We start from the raw sequence: 13,550 nt of genomic DNA, 5'->3' as shown, positions 1-13,550 counted from the left end.
TGGCGAAAACCCTACCACCCAACAGATAATAAATAATGTGAGAGTTAGTAGATAATTTAAAAAAATACTTTTAGAGTAATAAAAATTAGATAAAAAAATTGTGCTAATAAGTTTTTACTCATATCATATTTAGTAGAGTTTTGAGTTTGAAATCGCAAAAAATCGAAAATGAAAATTTTGCATGTCTTTTTTGCGAAAGGCAGTTCCTCACGTTTAGGAGATACAGAGTGCTAAAAATGACAGTTTTTATTATTCATAGCAAGCTATACAAAGTACATTCAGCTACATTTGTTACAGTTATATATTAATTGACGGCGTGAGAAGGATCGCTATCCTGCGATAGCGCCTTCATAGATGTTTGTAGTAAATCATTGCAGATTGTTTTTTTGAGACGTAGTAAATCATTGCAGAATGTTTTTTTGAGACGCTTTGGTGGTAAAGGCTTGAGCAGATCTAACGCTAAAACGTTTGGATGACGACTTAGACGAGCTTTGTATCTGGTGCAGTAAAGACTAATTTCTTCTTCTATAGTTCGAATTCTGAGAACTTGATGTATCAACCAGTTGGGAACGTATTTTGGAACGTTCACGATTTCTTTCAAAATGTTATTTTGGAACCCTTGTAGAATAGATATGTTCGGTTTACTGGCCGCACCCCATAGTTGTAGGCCGTACGACCATATTGGTTTAATAATTGACTTGTATATTAGGAGTTTATTTTCTATTGTGACAGTTTTTATGATGACAAAATGGAGCATCGAATTTGAATTATACAAAAACTATTGTTGACAGAAGGAAGGATTAATTATTTTTTTGCAAAGGCAGGTCCGCAGGTGATGCAGAAAAAATTGCAAGAATTGACATTTGTTGGTCAAATATTATCTTTACTAATCATTATTATTGATTCATATACAGATAGAATTATTGATAAATAGGTAGACATGTATACAGGTATACAGGTAAACATATCGAAAAGTAGAAAAGAGGAAAAGTAGACAAGAAGGTTGGCAGATTTAATTGGTAGGCAGTAGATAAGCACCTAGTCTGTTAAACAGTTAACAGGTTATCAGGTAAAAAACTAGAAAAAGATGACTGATGAAAAGGTAGACTGATAAACTAATAGACAGATAAGTTGGTGTCTACGTTGACAAGTTAGCAGATGGGTAATTAGACCAGTGAATAGTTGAACAGTTAGACAGACAGGCGGGTAAACCGGTAGATGGGAATAAATAAATAAAGTAGAAGGGTTGACAGGTGGAAAAGCAGACAAATAAAAAATAATATTGATTAAATCAATTGTTTATACATGTCGGGAAGTTTATGCAACTTGCACAAGGAAAAAGTTTCACTTACAACTGATGATATTTTTATAACCTAACTGTTAATAATTATATTACCAAGGGTAAAAAGTCATATTTGCCGACTTGTAATTGTTACAATCAATTTTACTGTAGTCTCTAATTAGAAGATTTAAGTGCAAAATAGTTTTCCTCTGCAATATTTTCTAAATTAGTCCCCAACTCCCTGTCTATCCCCGTTCAGTAATTTTGTTGCGTAGCAGATTTGATCATCGGGTTAAAACTTTAAACAGAGCGTGCAACCCCACAACGTATGTCTCTTCATCAGAAGAAAAATGAGGCACCCCTTCTTGATTTACAGATTTTACACACTCACTTTTTGATTTACATGCCTTTAAATGTCCTCATAAATTCAGAACGACGACAAGTGTATATTTGCATACACGAAGTGAAACATACATGTAAATTACTATTTGCTTTACTAATTTGATTAATAATGTAATCAATTAATTAACAGTATTTTCTAAATAGTAGGATATTCAGTTAAAAAATTACATAATAGCAATAATTATTTTTTTATTAAACATTCTAAATTTAATTCTAATTGTAATCTTGAAAAGTTTTACTGAAATATAATAATTTCAGTAAAAGAACTTTAATGGAATTACCTGATAAATTAATAAGAAATGCATTATAATAATTTTTTGCATTATTGGAAATTATGTATGAGTTATTAGCAAAAATAATCTTTTAAACAAGTAACTAATATATTTTACAAATAATAATAATTGCATGTGCATGCTAAAAGATTTTTTTTCAAAAAATTGTAAATGATGGTAATAATGTTAGAAGCTTTTGTGCAAAAGTCAGCTATATTATGTTATTTTCTATATAATATGATGATAAATTGGTATAAACAGTAAAACCCCGTTTAGACTCAATTGATCAAGCTCAATGCGATTCTTGCTTAATAAGCCACTTTGCGTCGAGTTTTTAGCTTAGTCCTTGGAAAATAGTCTTGACGGGGTTTCATTGGATATACACATATATAATAGTAAATTTATCCAACTTACCTTTATGAAGTTGGCTTTCATGTTTTCTACATTTTGCACGCCTATTTTGAAACCACACCTGAAATAAATATAATTTATTTAGCTCAAGAGTATAAATGAAGGCATTTAAAATTCCGTATTAATATATAAATTAATTATTTATATTTTTACATTCCATAATCATATTTTTTTTAAATAATATAATTTATATAATGAATATTGTGTGATTATGAGGAATATTGCTGTAAGCTGTTGTAACTAAATAAATTATTATGTGCCACTAACGAGAGATCCTTTGTTATATATGTTTAAGTAACATTTCACACAATTCTATTCCCTAATTATGGATTTCGATTCGTAATATGTTTAAGTAACATTTGACGTAATTTTATTCCCAAATTATGGATTTCGCTATAGCTCTCGTAGGGGTGCTCTTCAGTCTTGTTCAGTATAAACATACCGATGGGAGAAGGGTAGGAATATTTCACCAAAAACATGGTATAGAGACACATAAACATAAATCGGTACAACGTCCTCTCACTGTAATCCAATTACGTTTCGATTGAGTTCCGCGTATTCGAACCAAAGATTCTTAACATTTTGGAGAAAGATAGATAAAAGATAAATTTCTTAAGTGACCAGATTTATGTGGATTAAATTTTGCACTCGTTAGATCGATTCTTGATGTTACTAAACTATACCTTCCACATTCAAAAATTGAACAGGATGATAGATAATTAATTAATTTAAGTGAATACTTTTAAATACTTCTGCTAAAAAGCTCGAATTTTTCCATAACCTTTACTACTGATCTTATTACAGAAAGTAGTTAATCGGCTCTTTATTTGTTTTCCATAATTAAAATTTATATCATTACAAGTTTTGCCACTTTAGGGTGTTTAATTCATTTTTTCATGTAAAAACTCCAAAGATGTTAAATGAAATATCATAATTCAATTAAGTTTTATCATTTAAAGTTATACAAACTAGTTGAACATGACAGGAAATTGTCGTATCAAAGGTTCTATTAAAATCAAATTCGATTTATCAAAAATATCATAATGCAAAATCATATTTAAATTAAATTTGGTTAATATATCCCATAAAATGTTTTATAATAATCAATAAACATGAGATTGAGATAACTTAATAGTCTTTTAAGCTATTGTGGTAACTTGACTTATTACTAGTCGGTTTTACAGGTGGCATCCCAAACAGTTGTCCCATCTGTGTATGATGAATTATTATTAAAATTTCTGTAGTAGGGTGGGTATTAATTGATGCAGCAATGCCGGATCAGGGCTATTTTCACTTAGCAACATATTATAAAATCCAAGTGAAGTCCGTTGTCATTACTACTTGACAAATCTCTGATTAAAGTCCAGTCATTTTAGCCGACTTACCTACGTGCGAGCCCGATATTAATTAACTTCCCGAAGGAGAAGTTTATGTTTTCATCAAAAAATCCGATTTGCTAATTTTATGTTTTCTCGACGCTTCAAGCCATTTTGATTCGAATGAGACCAAATTTGGATAAAGTATGTGCGTGTGCATGTGCACCAACAGATTTTTTGCCGTAAATCGCCGTTTCCTCAAAAACGGCTGGACCGATTTCAAAAATTTAAAAGCCATTTGATATATCTCGATGAGGACCATTGTTTGTCAGTTCTTTGCGACGATCGGCCAAGCCGTTTCCTTATAAATCGCAGAAAAGTGAAAAAATTTTCGTCTACGTTTTAGCCCGCAATTCTGAATCGATTTTGAAAATTCAAAAACCGTTCGAAAGATATTGGTTGGGGATCGTGCTGATTAGTTTTTGGTAGAGATCGGCCGGGCCATTTTCTATAATAAAGTTTAAAAAAAAAATTCGACGATTTTTATGATTATTTTTTTGATGGTAGAGACCATAGTCTTCTAGATCATACTAAAATATTGACAATTGGTTTAGCTTTAAAAATTCGTCAAAGTTTGCAAAAATTAGTATGGTCTTTTTGGCATTTGTCAAAATTAGAACTTTCATCGACGCTTACTCAAAAACCCCTGCACCGATTTCGGATATTTAAAAAGCATTTGATGTATCTCAATGAGGATTATTGTTTGGAAATTTGGAAAAAAGTATTAAACTTTTTGTCCACATTTAAGCTCATCCTACCGAACCGATCTTAAAAAATCAAAAACTGTTCGAAAGATATTAGTTGGGAATGATACTGATTAGTTTTAGGTGAAAATCTACCGAGCCGTTTTCTTGTTTTTAACTGTTAACTGGAACTTTTTTTGGCGATATATATATCATGGTCTTATAGAACTTACTGAATTATTACGGCCTTACGACAAGTAGTTTAATTTTTAAAATTTATCAAAGTTTGAAAAAATGAGTAGGTTTTTTTTGACGTTTTTTAAAAATAAAATTAGATGATTTAGTTGGTATAACAATAGTGTACTTGGTCTTGAACCTAGTAAACCATCAAAGTCCTACGGAAACTGGTTCAATTATAATTATTGATTAATTAAAATTATTGATTTTTGAAAATTTGCTTTTAGAAAATACTCCGAGTTAACGTGTTCGTTCGTTCGTTTGCAATGATGTGTAATAAATCCACTCAGAATACTTATAATCACTCATAAATTTATTTATTTTTTATTGATTAAGTCGATTATTTACATATATCGGGAAGTTCATGTAACTTGCCTCAAGGCAAAATACCAATACCAACTAGTTTAGAATTTAGATTTAAGAACATATTAATATTAGTAGAAAAAAGATTGATACTCATGATAGTAATAATGGTGAAATTATCACGAATTAGCAAATAGTTTTAATATTAAGTCGTGGAATGATTACTGCAAAATAGTTTTATTATTATATAAAAGAACGCCATTCAAATCTTCCGAAAAAAATCTGCAACAACTAAATTATTCGTTTTCAATCTTCTAATGTTGGTTTTACGAATCAATGTCCTAACCAGGTTGATTGAAAATCTCTGAAGGGGCTGAGATATGTCAGCGTGAAGTGTTGCTCTTGTCGCAGTTGCGACGTGATTGTGATTTGTGGGGCTCTTAACCGACGCTCACGCTCCCAATCGTGGACCCCGATCTGACTAGCCTTCTCTGGTCAACTATTTCACTTGATTTGTAGAGGCCACGCGCAACCCCGCGTGCAGCCAATAAAATAGTAAAACATTTTTTATTATTTTATCATGCCTCTTTTTATTTTTGTTCGCCTAACTGGGAATAGGGTAGTGCTAGTGCATATTCATAAATATAGGATACAAATATATCGATGCAGCATGTTGGATATAAAGTAATGCTATGAAGGAATTTACTTGTTCGATTCATAGATAAACAATTTATTTAATATTATGAGAATAGAGAAAAATATTATTAACTTCCTAAAGATGGGGTTTACGTTTGCCAAAAATCCGGGTTACTAATTTTATTTTATTTTAAATTATTGCGTATATTGAGACCATGGTCTTGAAGAACACACTAAAATAGTATGGCCTTACCACAACTTGTCCAATTTTAAAAATTCACCAATTTTTCGAATAATGAGTAATGTTTTTTAACTTTTCGTAGTGCAAGTTATAGTAATCGCAAAAAAATCGAAAATATTTTTTTTATATATCTTTACGTTTCGAAAGTTTCTGAACATTTTGGCATACCTTAGGAAAAAATGATGTATGTGTATGTGTGTGCGGATACAAATTTTCGTCGACGATTTCGAGATCACGGATTAACCGATTTAAGCAATTCAAAAAACATTCGATTTGTATTGATAAGGAGACGTGTTGATTAGTTTTTGGCGAAGGCAGATCTAGCCAAAAATATGGGGCAAAAAGTGCCAAAAACGGTAAGTCAGTTTTTAAGGAAACGGAGCGTCTATTATAATGATTCGATAACCAATTTACTTGTATTGACAAGATGAACAACTGATTAAATTTTTTGGAAGGCAGGTCCAGCGGTTATGGATTCTCAATAAAAATAAGTTGAAAAAATGTCATTAGGCGATCAAAAATGTTTATTGGACATATGCACATCAAATTATCAGATTTTTTATAGAGATTATAATAGTGTATACACATTTTGTGTATATTTTCTGGGTTCCGTACAAAGATTTTTATTTGCGGTACAAAAAGTTCCAGCAATTTGCCTTAGGGCCCGATGCCATGCATCCCACCAGATTGAATTTGAATTTTTGTCGACGTTTTTGCACAAACAACTGAATCGATTTTCGACAAAAAGGTTTGTACTATCATTCCAATTAAAAAAAACGCTTTGGCTGATCGTCTCCAAAACCAAAAAATCTACGTAAGCCCTTATAATATTCATCAAGTAGTTTTTGAATTTTTGAAATCGGTTAAGCCAGGTTTAAGTAAATGTCGACAAATAGTCAAATTTTGGCTGACATACTTACAAACATATTATTTTTTTTATATTAGTCTCAAACGATGTAGAATGACTTGAAACTTCTAGGAAACATAAAATTGGGAATTTGGGAAGTAAAAAAACAAAATATGAATGAATGAAAATCTCATAAATAAATGTATGCGCTCATGAATATTTGCGTTCAATAATATTATCTGATAGAATGAGCTGAGAAAAATGGTGTTTCTATTTATTTTTCATATATTTAATAAAAAGTTTTATAGCTAAACTTTACTGAATCAACAATAACATGATCTGCGGTGAATTATAAAAGAGATATTACCATATTTTTATTGGTAGTGTCAAATCTAAAACCAATGAATTAAAAAAGATCTCAACTATATAAAGAAACTAGTAGTTCAAACAAAATGTTTCACATGAGACAAGGGTATCCCATTAGACGATTAGGGGAACTTCGGTAAGACGCGCCGTTCTGTAACGCGATCGATCAATCGGAGCTAGACGCTCGTTAATCCGAGGATAATCGTTTAGCCGCCCATTTAGCACCCTTCATCTATCCTATAAAACCCACTGAGAAAAAGAATACGCGACTGCCATAGTGATACCATAGCAGTTTTTACTCTCATTCTTAGATTATTATACTCAATACTGGAATATTATACCTTGTGCTAATAATATAGAAATTATATAATTTGAATAAAACCCATAGTGCTTAGTTATTACACTTTTTTACAAATCACCTTCTAACCAATTTTACTAATAAACTAGTGGGGTGTGTGGCATAGTGCCTTAAGGCAAATTGCTGGAATTTCCCGTACCGTGACGAAATATTCGAGGAATACTGAATGTTTTCAAATAGATTATTATAAATATTGTAATATTGTCTAATATTTATAAGAATTATATAAACTGAATTGCAAAGTTGAAATTATTTGTTTAAAGTATATTAGAACTATAGTCAGAATTAAAAATAAAATCTGAATTATTTTCGATATACAAAAATTTAAACTAGTGGGGTAGGTGGCATCGTGCCTTAAGGCAAATTGCTGGAACTTCTCGTACCGTAACGAAATGCTCGATGAATACTGAATGTTTTCAAATATATTATTATAAATATTGTTACATTGTCTAATATTTATAAGAATTATATAAACTGAATTGCAAAGTTGAAATTTTTTGTTTAAAGTATATTATAACTATAGTCAGAATTAAAAATTATATCTGAATTATTTTCGATTTACAAAAAATTAAAAAAAAAAAAAAAATGGAACAAAAATTTTTTTTTCCAAAATCAATTATTTTGTTAAGACAAGCAGAAAGTTCTTTGAATCATTCAAATCGGACGCTTAGTTCTCTCAAAAACTGCCATTTTTTGTACATTTAGCTCCGTATCTTCGAAATGCCTCGGTTTGCCTTTGCCAAAAACTAATAACCACTTCTCCTTTTTATTACTAATTGAATGTTTTTTAGATCATTCAAATCGGATGCTCCGTTCTCTCAAAAACTCGATTTCTATTTTCTGCACTCTTTGCTCTTTATTTCCGTAACTGCTGGACCTGCCTTTCCAAAAACTAATCAGCACATCTCCTTATCAATAAGAATCGAATGTTTTTTGAACCATTCAAATCGATTGATCCGTACGCCCGAAAACGTGGACGGAAAATTGTATCCATACATACATACACACACACACATCCATTTTTTCTGAAGTATGCCAAAATGTTCAGAATCCTTCAAAACGTCGAGAAATGTAAAAATTTTCAATTTTGATTTTCGGCCCATTACAATAACATACCCTACGGGAAGTTAAAAATATCAAAAATTATATATTTCTAATATAAAGTTTCTAAGATGATTTATAAGGTATTTTGCAAAAGTGGTAATAAAATTTAATATTATCCAGGTTGCCTAAATATTACTGTATGATTTATAATAAGTCTTTAGATCATTATTATTGATTCTGAATAAAGGTTCTTATAAGAATCTAGCAATTTATATTATATATTTATTAAAAATAATTGGCGACTATACATTTAATAAATTACACCATTGTTTCAAATATATGCTGCAATATTTTTATGAAAAGTGAATAACATTTTTTGTACATTTGATTAATAACAATTATATTAAAAACGTTTCAAATTTTCCATTGATTAAGAATTCATTTTTATGCCACGATCGCCTTAATATATACTCTATAAGATTTATTGCGTTGATTGTATGTAGAGTTCCGAAAGAAATTTTCAAAATTAGGTTTATTTGGCATTTCTGTGGATATCAATGTTTAAAATATCATAAAACTAAGATGAATTTACATTTAGAATCTGTCGAATTTTTTACAGTTTCTTTTATTTAATTATCCCACCTGCACTCTAGCTTCGCTAAGTCCTAGCCTCTGGCTCAATTCTTCCCTCATGAAGGCATCTGGGTAATGGGTTTCATCGAATAATCGTTCCAGTTCGTTGAGTTGCTCTAAGGTAAAATTGGTCCTCGATCTACGTTGTTTATTATTAGTAGTTGCACTTTTACTAGAATTTGATGCTACGCCGGATTCTTCAGCATCTGCATCTTGTTTTCCGTCATCTGATAGAGCTGAAAATTGGAATTTGATTTAACTAGCTTTATAAAATATCGAAACAAATATAATAGTATTAGGGTAAGCAATATTGCAGCAATTATAAACTGTTTTATAAATGAATTAGCTATTTAAAGTTATAAATTTGACCAATCGACACTGCGACCGTAGACCTTGCAATTATACCTGCATAACAATTATAACCGCATAAACCAGAATAGTACCTTTTTTTAAATTATAAGTCTCTACTCCTGCGTTGCTGCATCAAATTAGGAAATAATATCAGTGTTAGATAAATTATACTAATGAAAATATATTATATATAGATGGGCAAACCCTTTGGATTTCTTCTAAATAGCGATGATGTCGAGGAGAAGTATCATCACAATATCTCATAGAACTGTTATATTCTGATTGCTGTTCAATAACAAGAAAAATAATAATTTTTTTCTTTTAGGTAGGTGCAAAGGTATATTAATATTATTTTGTATTTCACTGTAAATAATATTGTGCAAGAGATCAAAAATCAAATAACTCGGCATTTCGCACAGTTTATAGACAACATCGAAGGCAATAACACAGCTATTAGAGTATTCATGACAAATTTTAATCTCATTGCTAAAAAAAACTGTTCTACAATGAGCTACAAATTCTTACAATAATTTCTTTCAGATACTATATTTCTACGTTCAGAAATGATTGAAAATGAGATGAAATATTCAAACCAAAAATACACTGTATTATTAGAATCTAAAAATGATCGCCATACTATTGTAATTATTGCAATATTTTAAAATAATAATTCCTGTATCATATATGATTTTTTTTACAAAATTTCTATTAGGATAATGCCGGTGCTGCGGAATAAAAAAATTCGTTGTCCCTGCACGTTGCCTGCAGAATTTTTTATGCGCGCGATATTTCTCAATTGTCGGCCCAAAGCGTATAATTTAATTTTGATTCATTCCTGCACGGCGAAGTGTGCTCATTCTTTATGGTTATTATATAAACTCTGAAGATTTAATGTGCGGATGTTTTATGTTGGGGTGCATAAAAAATAAGATTGCTTCACCAAGAAACTTTGTAATTACTTTACACTGATAAACCGTTACGATAACAGATCATATTTTTATTTTTATTTTTATTTCATGGTTTGCTGTCTTGGTTCTTTTCATGTAAAATATTATAATCTTGTGTGGAAGTGCTGGAGGATTTAATCGCGATTCCATGTCGCACAAGTCATCTACGAAAAATGTGCTCTATTCAAATTTATATTTTTAATGTATTTTTTTTTGCAGTTCATGTTTCCATTTAGGAATTTGAAAATAATTCTTGAAACATAATATAATCATATTTATAAGCTTGCTATTGCAATTAAACTTGAATCAATCATTGTAGCATCTGCATTAAAAAAATAATTATTTATCCATCAGAAGGCTTAATTTTAAAGTTCATACAACATACAAATTTGGTTGAATATCGAATATTTTTTATGAATCTTAATTATTATTTGACTCAGTGGATAAACTATAAAAAAATTAGATAAGAAATAATATAGGATACAGCGGGGCACAGATATCCAATTTGACTTCGGGAAATGATATTGTGTAGACCAAACCAATTATATTACAACAAATAACACATATCAAACAAACGACTATCTGACTATGTTCCGTAAAACTTCCAGTTAATTCATCATTGTTGAAATGTGTTTTTTTGCTGTTTTTCAAAAACTTCATGGGCTGGGTAAAAAGTGACGGCCAGAAATGCATCTTACGAAATAATAGCTACATTAACCAACGCAAAATATAAATTTTATGGGTACATTATTTACAGAGTTTACATTGTATATGACCTTTATCTGGTATTTAGTCAATATTATTCATCAACAGAGTTGGAATAGCTATTTATTTGATTTACCTCTTATAAATTTGTTTTATTCAACTTAGTCAGCAACTATAACAACGTTGTAGGAATCAAGATGATAGCTGGTTATACATCTTTTTCCATTTCAAATATTAATGTTAAAAAATTCTTAGCTTTACTGGTTTTTGGGATATCAGTAGTGGACCTTTTTACCCGCGAACCTTCAAGCTCCGTTCTACCCTACAGCTACAAAGGAATTATAAGTGATATACATTATCATTAGTGATTTATTATAAAATTAAAAATATATGTTATAATAAATGCTATACAATAATATATTGCAAATTAACCATATAAAAAGCAAAAAACTATCGTTATAATTTTATTAAGTCCGGTTACAGTCCGTAACATTTTAATTAATTTCTTTTGCTCCTGTGCACAATCATTAATTAATTACTTTCCTTAATCTCGGCTAAATTCTCTTTCGAGACGTTGGCAAAGTGCGTCGTTATTCTCAAACTCTTTGCTTTTAATTAGAGCTAATTGCTTTCGAATAAACAGGACTTTTACGGTGCTGTACTGTAATATGTATTTATTTCAACTGTGGAGAAAAGGGTTTAAGTACATGAAACAGAGTTTATTGTTTCCAACTTGAGAGGGCTTAACATTATTTTACGAGCTGCTTTGGGGCGCATTGGCGTACGAAATTGTTGCATTATAAGGGTTGTTCAACATAAGGTTTAAAGTATCGCGAATAATATTGAAAACTCAAGTACTAGTATTGAAAAATCTAAAACGTTTGAAATATATTTATTTTTACATGTAACTCACATCGTTGAGTTCTAAAGAGATTAAATACTATAACCCTTACAGCATCATATTAATTTTAATGCTGAGTAGGTACTCAAAATTGAATAACTCTCAACGACTTACGATATCAGTGACATTATTCTACATAAGTTATTCAAAATTATTTAACTGTGACTGAAAGAATTAATACATTATAAAATAATAATCCAAAAATAAATTTAAAAAAGTATTGGTAAACTTAATTTTTGAAAAAGATGAAGCTGAACAGTTTACAAATAACTTCAATATCAAATATTCAATTTATTTATTATTTACTTATTAATTATTTAATTTATATCATTGGTTATTATTATATATGTTATTAAGTATAATTATGTTACTTAAAAAAGTTGTAGCATTTACATTTAAATGAATGCATGCTGTGAATATGAATGCACTTCTAAAAATCGTGTTATTTAATGGTTTTTATTTTTTTCTCGATTATTTTATTATGAAACCTAAAAGTGTTTTAGCATTTTACGATCCTGATTAAATGAGCTAACTTTTGGTATAATTTTCCAATACATTTTGTGTCTTTAAAAGTAGAACAATATTGAAAATTTTAGATGCATGATTTAACAAATAGTCTTATTTCATGAAAACTTAAGGCAAATTTGACTGTGATTCTAGAAATGTTATTTACGGTGACTTCCAAAGCTTAAATTTACAAAGAAAAAATAAAAACCAACCACAATATCCGAGAAAGGGTCACATATTATCCAAATCTCTGAGCTTTTAAACACATGTTGTGAAAATAAGTGAAATAACTTTTTTTCTATTATTTATATTTATTTAAAGTAAAAATAATATACTGAATAAATGCAATTTCATTTGCTAATAATGGCAAATCTATAACTAACAACATTATTATTAATCTTTGTATTTTTGCTATTTGACTATTAAAAATGATTTGGTAAATCTACTTTATATTATCAAAATGTTGTAAAATATACAAACAAATCTAACGTTTTTACTTATTTAGGAAAAAAAGATTATCATATTATTTTGGCGGATGATTCCTAATGTTTTTCATATAGATCCTCAGTATTCCATTACAACTTTCAGGGGGTCTACGTCAGTAAAAACAAATTGGCATAGTTCACGAATTGAAAATAAAAAAAAATCTTGCTGAAAATTACTCTGAGGCATCCAAATAAAGGAGTCCATGGCATGACCAAATAACAATTCCGTGTGAAAAGCTGTAGTACATTGTAGAATTTAATTTAATATAATTAATACATTATTTTTAATTTATTAAAATCTTTGGTTATATTACGTTCAAGTCAATCGTATTTATTTATTTTACAAGGGGATGTACGACCAGTGATAGCGAGTTATAAACACATTCAGCGTGAGCGATCCGCGCTCAGTTCATTTGGTGGATTGAAGTGTTTTATCGGGCAATTACCCTGAGGAGTATTCCGTGTAAATCGGGGGTTGATCCGAATAAAGAGTTCTGCTACATCTGCCAGGGGCAATCGCAATGGCTACACCCTCATCGAAAACATTTCGCAAATAACTCGAA

At 29.9% G+C, this 13,550-nt stretch overlaps 1 protein-coding gene across 1 annotated transcript in view; it reads right to left on the bottom strand.

The window, feature by feature from the left end:
- LOC113383404 (short stature homeobox protein 2-like) overlaps positions 1 to 11,892 on the bottom strand; it is a 28,737-nt gene extending 16,845 nt beyond the window's left edge. The window contains exons 1-3 of the mRNA XM_026621675.1: positions 11,802 to 11,892; positions 9,101 to 9,327; positions 2,371 to 2,428 (exon numbers count right to left, since the gene is read on the bottom strand). Of these exons, the coding sequence (XP_026477460.1) occupies positions 2,371 to 2,428; positions 9,101 to 9,327; positions 11,802 to 11,892 (376 nt within the window). The remainder of the gene's footprint in view (positions 1 to 2,370; positions 2,429 to 9,100; positions 9,328 to 11,801) is intronic.
- Positions 11,893 to 13,550: the final 1,658 nt, after the last annotated feature.

This window comes from Ctenocephalides felis, unplaced genomic scaffold, assembly GCF_003426905.1.
Source record: "Ctenocephalides felis isolate EL2017-DRISC unplaced genomic scaffold, ASM342690v1 CF-g0.4_SCAFFOLD_00845, whole genome shotgun sequence".
In the NCBI taxonomy this organism is placed as follows: domain Eukaryota; kingdom Metazoa; phylum Arthropoda; class Insecta; order Siphonaptera; family Pulicidae; genus Ctenocephalides; species Ctenocephalides felis.
This window is presented reverse-complemented; position numbering and strand designations above follow the sequence as displayed.